Source organism: Daktulosphaira vitifoliae, unplaced genomic scaffold (genome assembly GCF_025091365.1).
Source record: "Daktulosphaira vitifoliae isolate Bord-2020 unplaced genomic scaffold, ASM2509136v1 Scaffold_4, whole genome shotgun sequence".
NCBI classification, from domain to species: Eukaryota; Metazoa; Arthropoda; class Insecta; order Hemiptera; family Phylloxeridae; genus Daktulosphaira; species Daktulosphaira vitifoliae.
The window spans coordinates 20,755,337-20,778,799 of record NW_026099575.1 but is presented as its reverse complement, the minus strand read 5'-3'; the positions used below and the strand labels follow the sequence as shown (position 1 = coordinate 20,778,799).

At 27.2% G+C, this 23,463-nt stretch overlaps 1 protein-coding gene across 3 annotated transcripts in view; it reads right to left on the bottom strand.

The window, feature by feature from the left end:
- LOC126905607 (myosin light chain kinase, smooth muscle-like) overlaps window positions 1-17,678 on the bottom strand; it is a 55,815-nt gene extending 38,137 nt beyond the window's left edge. Inside the window, exons 1-15 of one of the 3 annotated variants that reach the window (XM_050685489.1) lie at window positions 17,350-17,678; window positions 14,244-14,484; window positions 13,804-13,981; window positions 13,453-13,747; window positions 13,300-13,391; window positions 12,747-12,959; window positions 12,485-12,667; window positions 12,224-12,421; window positions 11,859-12,151; window positions 11,521-11,701; window positions 11,009-11,275; window positions 8,416-10,911; window positions 5,863-5,895; window positions 5,233-5,442; window positions 38-4,602 (exon numbers count right to left, since the gene is read on the bottom strand). In XM_050685489.1, the coding sequence (XP_050541446.1) occupies window positions 38-4,602; window positions 5,233-5,442; window positions 5,863-5,895; window positions 8,416-10,911; window positions 11,009-11,275; window positions 11,521-11,701; window positions 11,859-12,151; window positions 12,224-12,421; window positions 12,485-12,667; window positions 12,747-12,959; window positions 13,300-13,391; window positions 13,453-13,747; window positions 13,804-13,981; window positions 14,244-14,484; window positions 17,350-17,441 (9,537 nt within the window). In that variant the 5' untranslated portion in view covers window positions 17,442-17,678. The other 2 variants (XM_050685490.1, XM_050685491.1) reach the window with 2 other exon arrangements.
- Window positions 17,679-23,463: the final 5,785 nt, after the last annotated feature.

The following is a 23,463-nucleotide window of genomic DNA, read 5'->3' as shown; positions in this document are numbered from 1 at the left end:
TTATTTGGTTAGTGATAACTTTCATTTAATATCTTACTTTGCTTTGAGAGAAGTCATCCTTCCACTTGATTGTTGAAATAGATGAACTATTAACTACCCTCCATCTAGTGTGGTAATATTTGTCCTGTTTATCTAATCGATAGAGATAACTATCTGAGCCTACTCTTCTTCTCATTCCTTGACACGAGTAAGAGTAATTATCATCAGATCTAAATTTAAGCGCTGTATCTGAAAGATACCTATTTGATTGTCTAGAATGTGATTTATTACTCATACTTTTGTAGCTATCAGTGTGATATGACATTCTAGTACTGTTGTAAGGACTTTGTGATCTATTACTTATGTTCTTTTGCAAATCTTTATCACTAGAAAAAGAATATTTCTCTTCATTAGATGTTATTTCAGGCGTGAGTGATCTATATTTTAATAGTCTTGAGCAACTATTATGGTTATTGTGTACATTTAAATGAATACCAAATCTATTTGATTCATAATGATTACAAGGTTTAATTACACTATCAAAATTTCTAAATGGAGATCTCTCCTTAACATCAAGTGGGACTGACATTCTACATGATATTCTATCAAAATTTTCATTAACTAATCTACTTTTAGAAGTTACATTTTTTTCATTTATTATTTGTTTTTTCATTTCTGCATTTCTGACTGTAAAGTGATTTACTTTAGTATTTGGACCATGATTTCCTGTGTCTGTAGTATTTAATTTTAATATAGATTGCATTGACTCATTTTCAGTGCATTTCAAATTTGAATCATCGAAACTAATAACTAGATTGGGTTTTTGTAATATCAATTGATTCTTACCATAACTTATTTTATTGTTGTCTAAATTAACCTTATAATTTTTTGATCCCGAATTGTAAAAACCATTTGATCTATTTATATTTAGATTCATAGTCTCATCTCTTTCCAAAATATTATCATTGTTTTCAATTATTTTATTTTTATAAACATTCAAATCGCTAGAAATAATTACACCTATTGAATCTTTTTTATTATCTATAGCTAATATTTCAGAAAGAGTTTCATTTTTTGAATCAAAATTAATTAATTTTTGAGAGAGAGAAGACTTTTCTATTTTTTTTATTGAAATTCTTTCAGGATTTTGGCTCTCCTCTTGTAGATTTTGTAATTGTGAATTATTTTGAAGAATATTATTATCAGTATTATCCGACTTTTTCCTTGTTCTTTTTTTATCAGTCGTATTTTTATCTTCTATCATTCCTTCATCAATAATTTTGTTTTCATTAGTATTATTTTCATTTTTTAATTTGATGGTTATTAATTTATTGTTTATGTTTGATTGTATTTCATGGGTTTTCTGTGTTTTGGTTGCACTAGGTAAAATAGTATTAATTCTATTGACTTCAGAAATTTTTATAATACTTTTTCCAGAAATGTCTTTTTCTATATTCATTTTATTTGTTTCACAAACATTCATTTCATTATTTTTTACTTTATCATCTTTTATTTGATATCTAGCAACTTCATCGTTTCTATTCGAATCATTATTAGTTTTATCCATTTCTGAATTATTTTTTTTTTTAATTGATGATTTTTCTGTCATATTTTTATTTTTACATATTTCATTTGAATCTATATTATACTTTTCACATTTTGGTAATTTATAATCTAAACTTGATTGCATATCTTTATTTGCATTTAGTAATACTAATTTATTCATATTTGATAATGTTTCATCGTTGTTATTCAAGGTATATCTTGATCCCAGTTGTAAGGATTCTGAAGATTTTACGTCTTGAAATGCTGATCCGTTAATAATATTATTTTCATTAACCATCACGTTACCTATCAAATTATTAATAAAAACTGGTTCAATTGACTCCCTCTTTTGACTAAATTGATTAAATTCGCAGTCCTGGACATTTTCAAATACTAATGGTTGACAACTAATTGCTGCATTATTTATATCTGATTTTATAGTTGCATTGTCAAATGAGATTAAATTACAACTATTTAAACTATCATCAAAGTCATTTAAATTATCTAACAAGATACATTCATTGTTTAATGAGGAATTTTTTTCATTAAAATGATATATATATGGAATATTTAATGAAATTCCTTTAGAATAATCTATTATATTTTCATTAACTTCTTCATTGTCCATTTCGAAAAATTTCTCATTAGGTATACTTAAAATTATCTCAGTTTCTGATTTATCTTTAGTTGTTGCTACAGGTAATTGTTCAGTGGTATCATCTAAACTATAAAAATGTTCACTGAAATCATCCTCTGATAAATTATTTGAAATAGATAAACAAGATTCACTATTTTCGTTATCAACTTCTGAAAACAATAACTCTCCTCTATTACACATATTCAAATGATTTTCAAATACTTCTGAGTTTTCGACTATTCCAGAATTATTTTCAGCTGTAATTATTCCATCACAGGAGTCCTGTAATTTTAAAATGATAGCATCAATAGTTCTAGGAATCTCAATAATTTCCACTTCAGATTTATGTATAGATTCGTTGGATTCATTATCTATAATTAGCAAAATAGATTTTTCTTGTATTAACTGATTACTACTCAAAGAAATTTCTAAACCGTTTCCGGCAGTAGAATGTGATTCATTGATTAAATTCAAAGAAATTGTATCAACTGGTAAAATATTGATAGTATTATCTACTTCATTTGCAATATTAATTTCATCTGCTTTCTCAAATGTGTCTAATGTTTCTAATACATCAGATGTTTGTTCTAGTTGATCATGAGATGTTATTTGATTAACTTCATTGATTGTGGGTATTGTTTCTTCAACTATTTCAGAAATCTCTGATTCATCAGTGGATTTTGATGTTTTTGTATCAACAGTTGAAATGTTGACTGTATTATCTATTTCATTTGTAATAATAATTTCATCTGCTTTTTCACCTATCCCTAATGTTCCTAATACATCAGATGTTTGTTCTAGTTGATCATGAGATGTTATTTGATTAGCTTCATTGATTGTGGGTATTGTTTCTTCAACTATTTCAGAAATCTCTGATTCATCAGTGGATTTTGATGTTTTTGTATCAACAGTTGAAATGTTGACTGTATTATCTATTTCATTTGTAATAATAATTTCATCTGCTTTTTCACCTATCCCTAATGTTCCTAATACATCAGATGTTTGTTCTAGTTGATCATGGGTTTTAATTTCATTAGCTTCATCAATGGTGGGTTTTGTTTTTTCAATTTGTTCAGACGCCTCTGATTCATCAGTGGCTTTTGATGTTTTTGTATCAACAGTTGAAATTTTGACGGTATTGTCTATTTCATTAGCAATATTAATTTCATCTGCTCTTTCACCTATCCCTAATGTTTCTAATACATCAGATGTTTGTTCTAGTTGATCATGAGTTTTAATTTCATTAGCTTCATTAAGTGTGGGTATTGTTTTTTCAATTAGTTCAGACGCCTCTGATTCATCAGTTGCTTTTGATGTTTTTGTATCAACAGTTGAAATTTTGACGGTATTATCTATTTCATTAGCAATATTAATTTCATCTGCTTTTTCACCTATCCCTAATGTTTCTAATGCATCAGATGTTTGTTCTAGTTGATCATGGGTTTTAATTTCATTAGCTTCATCAATGGTGGGTTTTGTTTTTTCAATTTGTTCAGACGCCTCTGATTCATCAGTGGCTTTTGATGTTTTTGTATCAACAGTTGAAATTTTGACGGTATTGTCTATTTCATTAGCAATATTAATTTCATCTGCTCTTTCACCTATCCCTAATGTTTCTAATACATCAGATGTTTGTTCTAGTTGATCATGAGTTTTAATTTCATTAGCTTCATTAAGTGTGGGTATTGTTTTTTCAATTAGTTCAGACGCCTCTGATTCATCAGTTGCTTTTGATGTTTTTGTATCAACAGTTGAAATTTTGACGGTATTATCTATTTCATTAGCAATATTAATTTCATCTGCTTTTTCACCTATCCCTAATGTTTCTAATGCATCAGATGTTTGTTCTAGTTGATCATGGGTTTTAATTTCATTAGCTTCATCAATGGTGGGTTTTGTTTTTTCAATTTGTTCAGACGCCTCTGATTCATCAGTGGCTTTTGATGTTTTTGTATCAACAGTTGAAATTTTGACGGTATTGTCTATTTCATTAGCAATATTAATTTCATCTGCTCTTTCACCTATCCCTAATGTTTCTAATACATCAGATGTTTGTTCTAGTTGATCATGAGTTTTAATTTCATTAGCTTCATTAAGTGTGGGTATTGTTTTTTCAATTAGTTCAGACGCCTCTGATTCATCAGTTGCTTTTGATGTTTTTGTATCAACAGTTGAAATTTTGACGGTATTATCTATTTCATTAGCAATATTAATTTCATCTGCTTTTTCACCTATCCCTAATGTTTCTAATGCATCAGATGTTTGTTCTAGTTGATCATGGGTTTTAATTTCATTAGCTTCATCAATGGTGGGTTTTGTTTTTTCAATTTGTTCAGACGCCTCTGATTCATCAGTGGCTTTTGATGTTTTTGTATCAACAGTTGAAATTTTGACGGTATTGTCTATTTCATTAGCAATATTAATTTCATCTGCTCTTTCACCTATCCCTAATGTTTCTAATACATCAGATGTTTGTTCTAGTTGATCATGAGTTTTAATTTCATTAGCTTCATCAATGGTGGGTTTTGTTTTTTCAATTTGTTCAGACGCCTCTGATTCATCAGTGGCTTTTGATGTTTTTGTATCAACAGTTGAAATTTTGACGGTATTGTCTATTTCATTAGCAATAATAATTTCATCAGCTTTTTCACCTATCCCTAATGTTTCTAATACATCCGATGTTTGTTCTAGTTGATCATGAGTTTTAATTTCATTAGCTTCATTAAGTGTGGGTATTGTTTTTTCAATTAGTTCAGACGCCTCTGATTCATCAGTTGCTTTTGATGTTTTTGTATCAACAGTTGAAATTTTGACGGTATTATCTATTTCATTAGCAATATTAATTTCATCTGCTTTTTCACCTATCCCTAATGTTTCTAATGCATCAGATGTTTGTTCTAGTTGATCATGGGTTTTAATTTCATTAGCTTCATCAATGGTGGGTTTTGTTTTTTCAATTTGTTCAGACGCCTCTGATTCATCAGTGGCTTTTGATGTTTTTGTATCAACAGTTGAAATTTTGACGGTATTGTCTATTTCATTAGCAATAATAATTTCATCAGCTTTTTCACCTATCCCTAATGTTTCTAATACATCCGATGTTTGTTCTAGTTGATCATGAGTTTTAATTTCATTAGCTTCATTAATTGTGGGTTTTGTGTATTCAATTAGTTCAGAAATCTCTGATTCATCAGTGGATTTTGATGTTTTTGTATCAACAGTTGAAATGTTGACTGTATTATCTATTTCATTTGTAATAATAATTTCATCTGCTTTTTCACCTATCCCTAATGTTTCTAATACATCAGATGTTTGTTCTAGTTGATCATGGGATGTTATTTCATTAGTTTCATCAATGGTGGGTTTTGTTTTTTCAATTTGTTCAGACGCCTCTGATTCATCAGTGGCTCTTGATGTATTTGTATCAACAGTTAAAATTTTGTCGGTATTGTCTATTTCATTAGCAATATTAATTTCATCTGCTCTTTCACCTATCCCTAATGTTTCTAATACATCTGATTTTTGTTCTAGTTGATCATGAGTTTTAATTTCATTAGCTTCATTAAGTGTTGATATTGTTTTTTCAATTAGTTCAGACGCCTCTGATTCATCAGTTGCTTTTGATGTTTTTGTATCAACAGTTGAAATTTTGACGGTATTATCTATTTCATTAGCAATATTAATTTCATCTGCTTTTTCACCTATCCCTAATGTTCCTAATACATCAGATGTTTGTTCTAGTTGATCATGGGTTTTAATTTCATTAGCTTCATCAATGGTGGGTTTTGTTTTTTCAATTTGTTCAGACGCCTCTGATTCATCAGTGGCTTTTGATGTTTTTGTATCAACAGTTGAAATTTTGACGGTATTGTCTATTTCATTAGCAATATTAATTTCATCTGCTCTTTCACCTATCCCTAATGTTTCTAATACATCAGATGTTTGTTCTAGTTGATCATGAGTTTTAATTTCATTAGCTTCATTAAGTGTGGGTATTGTTTTTTCAATTAGTTCAGACGCCTCTGATTCATCAGTTGCTTTTGATGTTTTTGTATCAACAGTTGAAATTTTGACGGTATTATCTATTTCATTAGCAATATTAATTTCATCTGCTTTTTCACCTATCCCTAATGTTTCTAATACATCAGATGTTTGTTCTAGTTGATCATGGGTTTTAATTTCATTAGCTTCATCAATAGTGGGTTTTGTTTTTTCAATTAGATCAGACGCCTCTGATTCATCAGTGGCTTTTGATGTTTTTGTATCAACAGTTGAAATTTTGATGGTATTATCTATTTCATTAGCAATATTAATTTCATCAGCTTTTTCACCTATCCCTAATGTTTCTAATGCATCAGATGTTTGTTCTAGTTGATCATGGGTTTTAATTTCATTAGCTTCATCAATGGTGGGTTTTGTTTTTTCAATTAGATCAGACGCTTCTGATTCATCAGTTGCTTTTGATGTTTTTGTATCAACAGTTGAAATTTTGACGGTATTATCTATTTCATTGTCAATAATAATTTCATTAGCTTTTTCACCTATCCCTAATGTTTCTAATGCATCAGATGTTTGTTCTAGTTGATCATGGGTTTTAATTTCATTAGCTTCATTAAGTGTGGGTATTGTTTTTTCAATTAGTTCAGACGCCTCTGATTCATCAGTTGCTTTTGATGTTTTTGTATCAACAGTTGAAATTTTGACGGTATTATCTATTTCATTAGCAATATTAATTTCATCTGCTTTTTCACCTATCCCTAATGTTTCTAATGCATCAGATGTTTGTTCTAGTTGATCATGGGTTTTAATTTCATTAGCTTCATCAATAGTGGGTTTTGTTTCTTCAATTAGTTCAGACGCCTCTGATTCATCAGTGGTTTTTGATGTTTTTGTATCAACAGTTGAATTTTTGACGGTATTATCTATTTCATTTGTAATAATACTTTCATCTGCTTTTTCACCTATCCCTAATGTTTCTAATGCATCAGATGTTTGTTCTAGTTGATCATGGGTTTTAATTTCATTAGCTTCATTAAGTGTGGGTATTGTTTTTTCAATTAGTTCAGACGCCTCTGATTCATCAGTTGCTTTTGATGTTTTTGTATCAACAGTTGAAATTTTGACGGTATTATCTATTTCATTAGCAATATTAATTTCATCTGCTTTTTCACCTATCCCTAATGTTTCTAATACATCAGATGTTTGTTCTAGTTGATCATGGGATGTTATTTGATTAGCTTCATCAATGGTAGGTTTTGTTTTTTCAATTTGTTCAGACGCCTCTGATTCATCAGTGGCTTTTGATGTTTTTGTATCAACAGTTGAAATTTTGACGGTATTGTCTATTTCATTAGCAATATTAATTTCATCTGCTCTTTCACCTATCCCTAATGTTTCTAATACATCAGATGTTTGTTCTAGTTGATCATGGGTTTTAATTTCATTAGCTTCATTAAGTGTAGGTATTGTTTTTTCAATTTGTTCAGACGCCTCTGATTCATCAGTGGCTTTTGATGTTTTTGTATCAACAGTTGAAATTTTGACGGTATTATCTATTTCATTGTCAATAATAATTTCATCAGCTTTTTCACCTATCCCTAATGTTCCTAATGCATCAGATGTTTGTTCTAGTTGATCATTAGATGTTATTTGATTAGCTTCATTGATTGTGGGTATTGTTTCTTCAACTATTTCAGAAATCTCTGATTCATCAGTGGTTTTTGATGTTTTGGTATCAACAGTAGAAATTTTGACGGTATTATCTATTTCATTTGTAATAATACTTTCATCTGCTTTTTCACCTATCCCTAATGTTTCTAATGCATCAGATGTTTGTTCTGGTTGATCATGGGATGTTATTTGATTAGCTTCATTAATTGTGGGTTTTGTGTCTTCAATTAGTTCAGAAATCTCTGATTCATCAGTGGATTTTGATGTTTTTGTATCAACAGTAGAATTTTTGACGGTATTATCTATTTCATTTGTAATAATACTTTCATCTGCTCTTTCACCTATCCCTAATGTTTCTAATGCATCAGATGTTTGTTCTGGTTGATCATGGGATGTTATTTGATTAGCTTCATTAATTGTGGGTTTTGTGTCTTCAATTAGTTCAAAAACCTCTGATTTATCAGTGGATTTTGATGTTTTTGTATCAACAGTTGAAATTTTGACTGTATTGTCTATTTCATTGGCAATAATAATTTCATCAGCTTTCTCAAATGATTTTGAAGTTTCTAGTACATCAGATGTTTTATCAAATTGATCAAGGGTTGTTATTTGATTAACTTCATCAATGGTGGGTTTTGTTTTTTCAATTAGTTCAGAAATCTCTGATTCATCAGTGGATTTTGATGTTTTTATATCAACAGTTGAAATTTTAACGGTATTTTTTATTTCATTTGCATTATTAATTTCATTTGCTTTTTCAAATGATTTTGATGTTTCTAATACATCAGATTTTTGTTCTAATTGATCATTTGTTGTAATTTGTTTTGCTTCACTTATTGTTACTAGTTCATTATTTTTCACTGTTATTGGACATATGCTTTCTTTTGAAGAGGTACTATTTTTTTCATTTTGTAAATATCCGTTCTCAGATTTATCATTTTCATTAGCTATATATGATAAGTTGATGGACTGAGTGCTGTATGTTTCACTTTGAAGATCGGCTTTTTCTGAAAAGCTTATATCACTTTCAACAGATGCCATTTTTGTTACAATAAGATTTTGCAAATGTAATAATGGCTTCATTACATTACCAAACATAACATCATTGACTCCTAAATCTTTAATTGTGTCATCAAAAAGAATGCTCTGCATCATTTTAATTGACGATTCAAAAGGTATTTCTTTATCAGCCTCTTCTACAATAGATTGGTTAACTATACAATTGTTTAATTGTAGAAGTTGTTGTGATAAATTTTCGAAACAAGCAATAAATTCGTAACTCATATTTGAACAATTGTGATTTGCAAGAAGCAATTGGTTTACTTGGAACAATCCTATTTTCAAATCTTGTAGTGGCTCCAATAAATTTCCAAGAGGGTTAATGTTATTTTCGTAATCTCGAACTGTGTTAACATTATTTAGTAATGTATCAATATCTATCATGAGTTCATCAAATAGAGTTTCAAAATCCATTAAGAGTTTATCATCTGATCCATAATCAGATGACAATATATTTTCTGTTGATCTACCAAGTTTTCTTAAATGACAACATAAGTCATTTATTGGTTTAGTGAATAATATAAAACACTCGGCTAAATTATTATTTTTTGTACCTTGAGATGCAAAACATGAAAATTGATTTGCAGCATCACTGATTCTTTCACAAATATTTTTTAAATCTTGATCTTCTTCCAAATTTTCATTTTGAAATTCTAAACTGAAATTATTCAATAAAAATGCTATTGAGCTAATTTGTGGAATTAATCTCTTTCTTATTTTTATATCAGTTAGACTATTACTCGCAGAAACTTCTTCAATAGTTATATCATTTAAAATTATTTCAAGTGGTTGAATCATAGAAAATAATGGTGCTAGCGTTCTTGAATTAATAGTTTTTAATTTAAATGATTGCTGTTGTAATGTTTTTATATAAATTAAAGTTGTACCAATTGTACTTCGTATAACTGCGATAACTCTTTGATTTATTATTTGTGTTATTTGACGATTTATGTTTGCTGTAAAAACTTTAATTTCTTTTGATATACATTCCAAAATTTCTTGTGCGGACATTTTTTCATTATTAAGCACATCGAAATCAAAGTTACCTGAAGACTGAATTTTATTAAATAAGGTATCAGATATTCCAAAAGGATCCTCAAATTGTTCTAACCCTAACAGACCCGCATTGATAGCTGTCATTAAATATGAGACATTTTCCATAGTTGTTTTATTTAACTCAACTTTGTTACTATTTTCAGCTTCTTGAACGAATCTCCATGCTAAAGTGTGAAGAGATTGTATCGCATATTTTAGATCTTTTGGAATAATAACATAGTTAATATTTTCAAATGAACTCATTTTTACCGTTGTTCCTTCTAATATAATTTTCATGCATTTTAAAAATTCTTCAACATTAGGCTTTGAAATTATCTTTAATATGTTATCTTCTTCTGTGCTTAATGATAACGTTGTTGCATCTTTACCTCGTATTTTATTCAAAACTGTTGAATATAAACCATCTTCATCGGATTGTGCCAGAATTTCAGCCGTGTAATAGTTATCAAGTAATGGTACTTCAGCAAGGGATTCAGTGACTTCTTCTTCAGTATTATTACTTTCAGCTCTTTCCAACGTTCGTAAAACCTGTTGTGTAGAACCAATATTTTGTTCATTGTCGACATTTATTTGAGATACAATTTGATTTTCTAATTCTGATTTGAATATTTTTTGTGTTTGATATTCAGTATTATCATTATCTTCTGATAATAGTCTATGTAAGTCAGATGAATTTTTGGGTGTTCTTTCACTAGCGCTAAAGAATACATCTTTTTTGGAGATACTAGACGATTTGTGATCTGAAAAAAAATCTGAACTATTTTCAAACAAACTATCTCGCTTGTCACAAAGTGGTAAAGTTGTATCTTCTGTTATAGTAAAAGCATCCAAATCTGTATCAGAAACAGTTAATTGTCTACAAAATCCGACTGGAACATCGATTACCAACGCTTCCATTAGCACATGGCCTGATATAGATGACTCTTTAACAATCCGAAGTGATGGCAAGTCGACAACATTATCCTCTATAAAATACAAATTAATAGTAAATAAGCATACCGTGTTTCAAAAAATATAAGAATCAAAATATACTTGGTTAAATTACTTAAATTAAAAATTTACCTGATATATGTTCAGATAGTTCATCAGCGTACATTTCTATGATTTGTAGTGCTTCGTCATGAGAAAGGTCTGGGGTTTCGTAAAGTGAAACTGTAACTTCTTTGCCATCAAATGAAAATGACACATCAGCAGGTTCTTCAATTGTAAATGACTTTTCCATTTGACTCGTTCGTTCTTCGAGTATTGTTGATAAAGATTCGTTTCGAACAAGAGGATTTTCAACAGATAAATATTCATCTGTATTACAAGTTTTAACTGTAGACTTGTCTGAAAAACAGTTTAGTATGAAAAAAAAATGTTAAATAAAAAATGCTTTAATGCTTGTAATAACTTGTAAAATAAACATAGATAATACCGATTTCAGCTGTAAATTTTTTCGAATCTTTGAATAAAAATATAAGTTTAACCTATTTGTTCAAGAATAATTATTAGTTAATTAATGTAGTTAAAAAAAATAATTGTTAATTGTGAATTATTTCAGAATTTTCAAAAAATCTAATAATTAAAAATACCTTCAATTGTCATTAATGTTGCAGAACTAGTTGTTGTTCCCATGCAATTGTGTGCTTGACAAGTATACGTGCCCAAACAACACATTCCTCCTTGCCCAGAAATAATTTTATGCATATCTCCAGGATTTAGTGGTTGACCATCTTTAAACCATTTCAATTGAGGTTGAGGAACACCGATTACCTTTTTATACAAATAATATTTATTGTAAAATAAGCAATAAACTAAAATAATAAATAAACTAATTAATCAAACAATTGTTGCATAAAATGTATAATTATTAATATTTCGCATTTATTTTAATTTTTAGAAATTAAATCATAATTAAAATAAATCATACTTTGCATTCTAAATTGACAGATCCTTCATTTGAAAAAGCAATTCTTAATTCTTCTAAGAATTTCGGGGGCTTGAAATTTTTTGGCACATTAAGTTTTAAAAAACAGGAAGTTACAGTTTGGCCGTATTTATTAATCGCCACACATTTCCATTCTGCTTGGTCAATTATTTCTAGAGGTTCAATATTTAAAGAATGGGTGCCATTTATTTCGCTTAACATTTTATAATGATCTGATTCGGTAATACAATTATTTTCTCTATACCAATTTATTGAAGTTTGAGGTTCAGTAGTTACTAATATATGTTTAAATCGGTAAAAAAATGTTATTAATTTGAATACTAGTAGTTTAATTAAAAAAAACCAACCTTTTATTGTAAACACAAATGATTCGTTTATATTAGCTTCAATAGTTTTGAGACCTATAATAAACCTTGGCGGTTGTGTTGTTGAAGTAAGTTGAAGTTTTTCATTTTCATTCAGTTGATTTTGAATATCTTCTACTGTTAATTCAGCGTAACTACTTGCTTCTCCCATACAATTTTGTGCCAAACAACAATAATTTCCTAAATCGTATATAATAAAACTAGAGATAATAGTGGAATTATTCAAATGAATAATTTACATACCTAGAGATTTACTTCCTATCAGCTCGTAAACATCTCCAGGTTGAAGTTGTTTTCCGTCTTTATACCACAATAATTGAGGTGTTGGGTAGCCAATAACTTTACATTCAAAACTAACCATGCCTTCATCAGTCATAATAGCTCTTAAGCTTTCTAAAAATCTTGGAACTCTATAATTTTTTGGATCTTGTATTCAAAAAATATAGATTTAATATTAACAGATTAGAACAGTTTTTCGATATACTTTTTTTTTTTAGGAACTTACAAGATACAGTTATCCTACAAGTTGTTACAGCCTTGGCTCCAGTTGAACTGGTAGCTACGCATTTCCATGTGGAATTATGATCAGCTCTAAGAGCTTTTATTTCAACTCCATACATTCCTAGTCCATCGGCAATTAAATGATATAAAGGTCCTTCTTCTATTAATCCATTATCATTATACCATCCAATAATTTTTGGCCATGGTGGAACCTCAACTAAATATTGAATGAACTATTAAATTTTGTGAATATAAAATTAAAAATTTACTGTCAAAACTTCTACGATAAAATAGCAACACGCTTTATAGATATTTTTAAAATAAGAATTTTAAGTAAAACTAAAATTATTCGTTTTAAATTGTTTTTTTTTTTTTTTATAAATTTGTCTACAATAACGTTTAATTTTAATTATAATTAAAAATGTATCAAGTTCGTATAATAATTATTGAAAACTGATGATAATCTTTAAATTTAACATGCCATAAAATAAAAAAATTACATAGCTCTATTCTAACTTTAGGAAAAAATTTTAATTAATTTTAATATTTTTCATTACCTTGGCATTTTAAGACTAATTCATGTCCAACTTTACCAGTTAAATTTTCTAATCCTTTTAAAAATGCTGGTGGTGGACCATATGGTATAATACTATAATATAAAAAATCAATTGTATATTTTAAGAAATTTAAAATATAATAAACTACTTTACCTATCTGAATTATATTCACCGCTAAGTTTTGTGTGAGTCACGAGTATTTTAGAGGTAGAAGTCGCAATACCCATTACATTTGTTGCTTCGCATGTATATATCCCTAAACAATCATCCTCGGAATTTGCTGTTAATGCAAATATATCACCAGCTTTTACTTCACATCCATCTTTAAACCAACGTAGTTTCGGTGTAGGAACACCAATAACTTTACATTCTAAAGAAACTATGCCTTGTTGTGTTAATATTGCTTTTAATTCTTCTACAAATATAGGTTTTTTAAATGCTTTTGGAACTAAAATAAAAAATTAAAAAAATTATTTGGAAAAACATTTTATTTTTGCTATTTACCAGTTAATATTAATTGTCCTGCCGTAGATGATTTCCCAAATGAATTTTGAGCCGTGCAAACCCATAAGCCTTCGTCTTCCAGTGATACTGGAACGATATCTAAACAAAAAAATCCTCCTTCGTGTATGAATTGAAACCTCTCACTTTTAGCCGCTTGATTATTTTTAAACCAATAGACCTGAACAAAATAACATCAAATAAATGAGTCGCACCTTGATGTCTAAAAATAATTGACGGATAGACTTGTTTGACACTATGGTGTTTTTATACATACGATTTTTTAATTATTCTATTTTATTTATAAGAAGTAAAAAAAAAGTATGTTTAAAATGAATTGATTTGAATTATTTTTTAAAGCTTTAATTTTATTCGTTATAATAATTGTAAAAAGAATTATCTTGTTTCTATGATTAAACTTTATTACTTAATATTTTTACTACCTGGACATCAATAGGATTTTCTATTTCAATAAGCAACCTTGTTCGAGCTCCGACACGTATATGCAAATCATTAAGACGTCTAAGAAATATTGGAGGGGATGCTATTTCTTGACTAGACATGCTTGAAGAACCTGACCTATGATTTTTACAAAAAGTTGAATAATTGCCCGATTTTACATCAAGGCTCCTCAAAGATTGTTGTGGTATAGATTCAAAAGTAAGAGCATTTTCTGCTTTTGGTCTGAAAAAAATAAGTTTTATAAATGTATTATCTCTAATTAACTATTTCACATGAATAAGTATTTAATAATAACGCTATTCTATGCATTAAAAATGTAACAAGTTGATAGTTCAAATATATTAAAGTCTAATAACTTATAAATTATACTTGTTCAATAATTTTATTTATTTACATTATTTAAAACTAATAATCATTACAACATATCTTATAAAAGTCATAACATTTATGAGTTTACTTAGGAAATAAGTTAATTATGTTAAAAAAAAATTCTAAACAAGTATTCTAATAAGTTGGAGTTTTAAGCAAGTGTTCTAATTTGTCTTACCGCCGTTTATTGTATAAAGCAGAAAACAAAATTTGCACTAAATTCCAAAATATTACAATCATTTAAATTTATTTTATTAAAACATGTTATTAGAAATTTGATGTTAATTAGCGCACTATGTGTGCTCAATTTCGACTGCCGGCTATTCGCGTTAATGAAACTCTTACGGAAATAAACTAACCTAAAAATAAATATAGAAGTTCGAACCAATCGTAAATGAAGAGTGCTGTCATGAGCAAACCTTTATGATAATAGATATTTTTTTTTATTTTAACTGCTGCCAATTACTTTATTAATAATATTTTAATACACATTTATATTTTCGTTAACAAAAGCTAATTATGAGAAATAATTTAATTTTTACGTTTTATAAAAGTAATTAACAACAATTGCTATTCAAATTTAAATTGAATAAAAATTTAACATAAATACAAGATAAAAAAAGGCTAGTAAATAGTTAGCAAATTTTAGAAAATATGTACATTTCGTTGATCAACTAAATTTTACTAATAATTTATCCACGCAATTTTTTTTTTTTTTTTAAAAATCAAATGCGTAAGAAAAACTAAAGAACAAGTTTTATTCAGGCTTTTTAACAAAAAAAAGCGGCATTCAATTAAAGGAATCAATTTTCCAAGTGACATCATACAATCTACCTAATTTTATTGATAACAATTGATTACTAATAATTGTTAATCAATTTCTTCAAGAAATAATCGCTTGAAGAAAATATACATATGTATATTTTATGTATATAATATAAAAAAAAATGTATTTATTATCTGGCAGTGATTAATATTACTCTAAGCCAGAAACAATTCTTTGCCGTCTTTCTAAAAATAAATCATTCCAGCCTATTGCGCGATCAAAATTAATGTCACATATTTTATATTAGTAAAAATTTAAAAAAAATTTCTTTGGTTGAGTTTACATTATACCAAAGATTTAAAAGTTTCATCACCTTATTATAATCTTCATTAGTTAATGATTATATAAGTATTTTTTTTTAATGTACCAATATAAAAATACAAAAGTATTGTTACGGACAGTAATTTTTACTATACATTCTTGTACATAACTCAACAAATATTTATCATATATATAAATAAACGATATAAATGTATACTTTCCTATAAAAAGTAACTAGTAACTAATAAGTTTATTTATTTTACTCTATATTTTTATATGAAATTTTAGTTTATAAATTATTGGCAAGACGAACAAAAAAGTCGACGTAGGTGTTAACCTTGATGACCTTAACAAAAAATGATTGTTCTTCCTTCACTAAAAATGTTTATAAGGCTATAATTAAAACACTACGATTAACCTAGATTTTTTCTTTATTAAATATTAAAATTCTTAAGTTGATAAAATATAAAAATCAAAAATATTTATAATAAATAATGAAAGAATAAGTATCTTTCTGAAAATATTATAGTCATTAAAATTTTTTTTTTTACATTTACCAAAATTCTCCTGAGTATTTACAAGTATTAAAATCTGTACTTTAAAGATTCAAATATTTAAAACAAAATTATTTTAGGACAATCTTTTATTTATAACAATTAGTAAATTGATATTTGTATTATTAAATACATATAATTCAACTTTAATCTATAGTAATATGATACATTTTATCAATTAAGCTGTATTTTTATGAAATTTAGTTCCATATATAATCAGAATTGTTAACGTTATACGGCTATTAAAATTTTAAGTTATTCATCTTACATATGACATAAAGCCATAACTAAAAATAATTTTAAAATAACAAACTAAACTTTTAGATCAATTATCACCCTAAATCTAAAAACTTATAATTCATAAAATTATGTACTTTCTGCTTTTATATTTATAACTATTTTATTAAAGTAGACGTTTGAATGTAAAAAATTTGTAACACCAACATTGCAACATTACCTACATTACAACTTATAAATAGCTAAAAATTTGTTTTTAATGATGACTATACACATCACACGTGTACGCAAAACATGTCTAAAATGAGTATGTTGATACATCATTAATTAATGTATTTACGGTAAATGAATTGTATAAAAATGTATTTTTAAGTTAAGCAATCATATCTCATTACTCATTGTATCTTCCTAACAAAATATGATCAACACTTAACACTTGTTAATCATCAAGTAATTGTAACAAGTATTGCTGTGTAAAATTAAAGTGCATTCAAAATAAAATTCGTAGGGGTTATATTATATTTGAACGTAAACCTTTTTATTTTCAAAACTCGAAAAAATTCAAACAGAAATCCAGAGTTGTGTACTTTTTTTAATATAATGACAGTTTTGAAAAAATTGTTAGCAATTGCATTTGAATTGAGAAAATTTATGATTTTGCAATTATATGAAAGTTTAAAGTTAAAAACCCTTAAAATTAGATTATGTTTTAAATTAAGATTAATTTTGAATTTGAATTATTGTATAACTTAAAGGATTTAATAAGTTTAAATCAAAAGAGTTGTTTTTAGATAAGGAACTGTATTAATCATTTTGTTTACGTGAATTTGTTAAGCTTACCGAGAAGTCGAAGAATTATTAGATGAAAAAGAAGCAACTGTTCCATTTACACTGCTATAGTTTGATTGACATTTACAGCATTTGTTGCCCATGATATATGATGTAAAATATGAATAATATCATAAAAAGATCATAATATTACTAGTAATACTGGCATTATTTAATAAGTTAAAAAATAAAATCTTGTCAAAAAATTGAAAATTAAAACTTTTTTTGCACAAATATATATATATGTATTACAACAACAACCAACACCCCTTCACCTTATTATAGGAGACGGACTTGGACGGGAACGAGTCCAAACGTTTGGGCGCGCAGACCGACAACGGACTGACCCACACACGGAATTATTTTAGTATACAGCGGCGCAGTTTTGTCCGGCAACTGCATCAAATTTTCTCTTTTAGTGACAATAACAAAAAATCAGTCGCCAGATATTTATTCATCCACTAATTTTTATTAGTTCATTTTCTGCTCTGTAAATTTGTTGGATATCCCTCTCTTTACTACTTGCATGAACTGTGGTATACTATTTGTTAGACTCATTCAATCCTCGTCAATACCAAAAATAAACCATAATATACACAACGATAAATGTCACAATCGTCTGGCAAATGGATAATAAAATCATTATGGATGAAGTCATTGGAAACTTCTCTGCATTTAAACTGTAAATCAAACTGTAAGCTATAAATTAACCTCGACCTTTATTAAATCATCCATAAAACTTGCAGTAAGAAGTCGACAAAAATTTCCTAACTTAAATGATTACACACCTATTCGTAAATAAGCTGATTTTTTTGCCACCAAATTTCTAAAAAAATAATGTACGTATTTTTTAATTGCCGAATTTATATTAGAATATAATTTAATAAAATTATTGGACAAATATAGAAAATTAAAAAAAATTTCTTTAAAAAAAACTTAATAATCAATAATGTTAAGAATACTTCCAAATAAAAGTATTTAAATACTAATAAATATTTTTTTATATATATTCTTATTAATATTTTAGAAAATGTATACATGAAAATCGCAAATTTAAGCGGGAGAAGGTAGGTACATCTTAATATTTAAAAAAATTGTATCTTCTTTTTAAAATAACATTTATTGATATGATTATGATATAAATTAATTATTAAACTACGATTAAAATAGTCGTTGAAAATATGTCTATAGTAGTTAAAAAAAAATTTTTACCATTATATTGAATGCAGACGCATATAGAGGGGCTATAAAAACAACGACCTTTCCAAAATTAGCAACTTTAAGAGTTAATCATGAACAGAAAAAAAATCTTTATGGGCTTTAACATTAAAATGTTTATAATTTGATAAATATTTATTGTAAAATTGTTACCAAACCATCAACATTTTTTATGAGAAAAATTCTAATATTGCAATTTAGTAACTTCAAAAACTAATAATTTTTTTAGAGACAGGTAATAAAAAATATATTTTAACATAGTCAAACACTACAAAAATAATTTTTTAAAAAAAACGAAAAATTATCACTGGATCAAAAGTTATTAAAAATGTTAAAATTTGGTGGGATATTTTGTATATAATTTAAAAAATTATTTTTTTAATACAACTTTAAGGCGCAAAATGTATGCAAACATTTTACTGCTAAGACAAAGAAGAAGCTAGTTAAAATACTCAGAATTAGATTATACTGAAACGTTAAACAATTTAACCAATGAAATATCTATTGACAAATCTTTATTAGGAAATTGGTCGTCATTACTTCTATGATTTTGTTAAAAATAATTTTTATTGTCATATAAATAGTTGGTAAATTATTAAAACTTTAAGAAATATTTCTATTCATTAAAAAATATTTGTTCGATATTTAAAATGTAAGAATTAAAAAATATGAAATAAGTAACTATGGTTCTAATTTCAATTAGGTTCAATTTGATTAACAATTTGAATCAAGCTCCCTAATCAATTTAAATTTATGTTTATTTGATACCCACATTTACGTTATGAAAATAAAATAATTATTAATATTTCTTTATTTATAGTTATTTTAAACAACATTAAAATATAAAAGACAAAAAAAGCAACAAAATATAGAAGATATACTACAAATAAAATATTAAATATTTTCAAGAGCCTTCCAATATTCAGTCTTCTTTTTCCTCGCCATAATCCCAACTTCTTGGAATCGGCCATCCTTATCCTAAACTTCCATTTGACACAATCTCTCACATCATTTACGTTCACACTAGCCGTTTTCATATCGCTTTAAATTACATCCCTTCATCTCTTTTTTGGTCTTCCTCTACCTCTTCTTCCTTCAACATTAATTTCTATAACTGTTCTTACAGCTTTCGTTTTCTCTCTCCTCATAACATGACCTAGCATTTAATTAATTTCCTCCCTATTTTCTCCTATTAAAACTATATCGTCAGCGAACAATATGCACCACAGCACCTCTCCTTGTATTTTTCTAGTAATTTCATCAATCACTATAGAAAATAAGTAAGGGCTTAAAGCAGAACCTTGGTGCACTTCTACTTTTACTCTAAAATCTTCTGTTACTCCTCCTACACTTTTTACCCTAATACAAGTGCCATTATACATATCCTCTATTATATTAATATATCTTTTAAGGACTCATTTTCTCATTAATGCCTACTTTAAAACTTCTCTCGGTACTATATCATACGTTTTTCCAAATCTATAAATACCATATACAGCTTTTTCTTCTTTTTCCTAAACTTTTCTATTTGTTGCCTCACACAAAATACTGGCTCCATTGTTGACTTTATCAGGCATAAATCCAAACTGGTTTTTAGATACCGATGTCTCATTTCTTATTCTCTTATCTATTACCTTTTCCTAAATTTTTATACTATGATTCATAAGCTTTATGACTCTACAATTTTCATACTTTTGTATATTTTCTTTACCTTTAAATCTACCAGCCTCTCGTTCCACGAGATATCCTCTAATGTCTCTTTTAGATACTCCTTATTCAGTAATATTTCAAAATATTTTTTCCACATTTTTTTCACATCATCATCACTCGATCCCTACTATCAACACTTTTTATACACCTTACATAATGATAATCTTTAGACGTATTTTCTCTTACTTTTGCGATTCTATGGACTTCTTTCTCGCCTTCCTTTGTACCTAGCCTATCATACAACTAATCATACCTCTTAAACTCCGCCTTACTTACTGCACACTTGGCTTCTTTCAACAAACGTTTATACTCTATTCAATCTTCTTTCTTTTTGCTCTTCTGTCATACTTTTCATTGCTTTTTCTTACTTTCTATGATTTTTTAAACATCCTCATTCCACCACCAGGTTTCCTTGTTTCCTAGCATTCTACTTCTATTCTTACCAACAGTCTATTTTGCAGTATTCTTTACACAACTAGCAAATCTATTTCACACATCATTTATGACATCCTCGACATTCCCACCGTTCTCTTATTTACTGCCTTTAAAAACTTTTTTTCATTTTCTCCTTTAATTTTTCACTACTGGATCTTTGTTTTTTATCCCGTGTTCCTTCGGTTTATGTATATTCTCTTACCACAACTCCTTTACCATCAGTCTATGTTGTGAAGTTACAATCTCACCTCATCCATCTTTCTCCAAAATACTTCCTTGTCTATTTCATCACGTCCTACTTGTAAAATTGTAAAATTGGTTTAAATAAAATAAGTATAAAATGTTATATAATCTGTCAGTTAGATATGTTCCACTATGTATATACTGCTGATCCTTTAAAAACTACTGATACCCATGTGGCAGACTATGCTAATGATAAAATATTGATTTCAGTACATAAAAACCATAACACTGCTGTTGTATAATTTTAATTACACCTAAACCAAATATATGTTTGGTTATATGTATAAAATGGTACGTTTTGATAAATGAAAATAAATCCTGTCATATTACTTTTATTCTCCGTTTTAACAATTTTCCACAAGTTTTTATAAATAATAATCCTACTTCATTAAAAATTAAATATCTGGCCTTACCCATGACAGTAAATTCAACTGGTCGCACCACATTCATTACAAAATATTAACTGTAAAGCGTCTTTTAATACTACAGCTACTACTCCATAAAAATTCCAAAACTTATCTGCTCACCAAAGTCGTAATAGCCTTATTAAATCAATATTGTCGTATGGTATTGAACTATGAGGCGAGACAAAAATTTCGAACATTAACAAAATTTAAGTTTTCCAATTAAAGTGTATTCAACATATACTCAACGATCCTCTTTACATATCAAATAAAATAATCTATAATGACCTCCAATTCATTACTGCAAAACAAACTGCTAACTTCAGATACAAATTTTTCCACAACTGACTCCAAAATCATCCGAATCCATCTCATTAAAACCCTATCCTCCCAAAAAATTTCTGATAATTCAACACAATGCCTAAAATAATATTGTAGTAGGAATCTATTTACATTATAAAAATAATTATGTTTTAACAGTTTTTTAATTTATTAGATTATTAAAGTCAGTGGGAGTCCTTCCACTGGGCAGTCTCTTCACAAGCTATTGTTTTTTTTTCAATAATATTATTTTCAGTAATAATATTTTATCATAAGTACTTATTGTATATTTTATTCAGATTGTATTTTTTTCCACAAAAAAAAAAAAATATCTGCCTGTTTAAAAGAAATAAAAAGACTAAAATGTGACATATCTAATATTTTCCTAACGTGTATAAATGCTTTAATCTCATCAACTCATAGATGTGTATANCGACAAAAATTTCGAACATTAACAAAATTCAAGTTTTCCAACTAAAGTGTATTCAACATATACTCAACGATCCTCTTTACATATAAAATAAAATAATCTATAATGACCTCCAATTCATTACTACAAAACAAACTGCTAACTTCAGATACAAATTTTTCCACAACTGACTCCAAAATCATCCGAATCCCTCTCATTAAAACCCTATCCTCCCAAAAAATTTCTGATAATTCAACACAATGCCTAAAATAATATTGTAGTAGGAATCTATTTACATTATAAAAATAATTATGTTTTAACAGTTTTTTAATTTATTAGATTATTAAAGTCAGTGGGAGTCCTTCCACTGGGCAGTCTCTTCACAAGCTATTGTTTTTTTTTCAATAATATTATTTTCAGTAATAATATTTTATCATAAGTACTTATTGTATATTTTATTCAGATTGTATTTTTTTCCACAAAAAAAAAAAAATATCTGCCTGTTTAAAAGAAATAAAAAGACTAAAATGTGACATATCTAATATTTTCCTAACGTGTATAAATGCTTTAATCTCATCAACTCATAGATGTGTATATTTTAAGATATTTTAATACTATATATTCTTGGTCCAACCACATAGTTTCTATGAAATAATTTTGGACAAAATTATTTGTTCATAAATATTTTATATTAATGATTTATTATTTATTTCCACCATAGATTCTAAAACTATAATTCATCACAATAAAGATATTTAAAAACATTTATAATTTCTTTTTACCTAAACTTTACTCCATAGCATTCACGTAAGGATAATTCGTAAATTTACTGTAAAATAGTATGTACAAATTGATATTTTATAAGTTTCATACTGTCTAATAAACGAATATTTTGTATATTTTAATGTTATTAGCTAAATATTTTATATTATGCTCTCTAATTGAATTATTTAGTATAACACAGATAAAAATGTGTATTCAGATTTATTGAATTTTTAACACTTACAATGGATAAAATAATTTTTCCTAAGTAAACAAAAAAAAATAAATAATATAATATTTGAAATGTGGATAAAAATTACAGAATAGAAATAGTGTCTTGAGTATATACTATTATTATTAATAAATTTTCATTTCAATTCTAATTGTTTCTTTTTATACGAAAAAGATAGTATTATCTAAAAAAAAAAATGTTATTTTATATTTTTATACCAAATATTTCTTGAAAAATTAAAGATGTAAACATTTTTGGCTAAAATTTAGTAATCAAATAAAAGCTTTGACTTTGGATGTATTTTTTAATTTAAACAAGTTATTTATTTCCTCGCTGTCAATGTTTACAGCCAAAAAAGATTCTAATTTCTACAAACCTATCTACTGCAATTT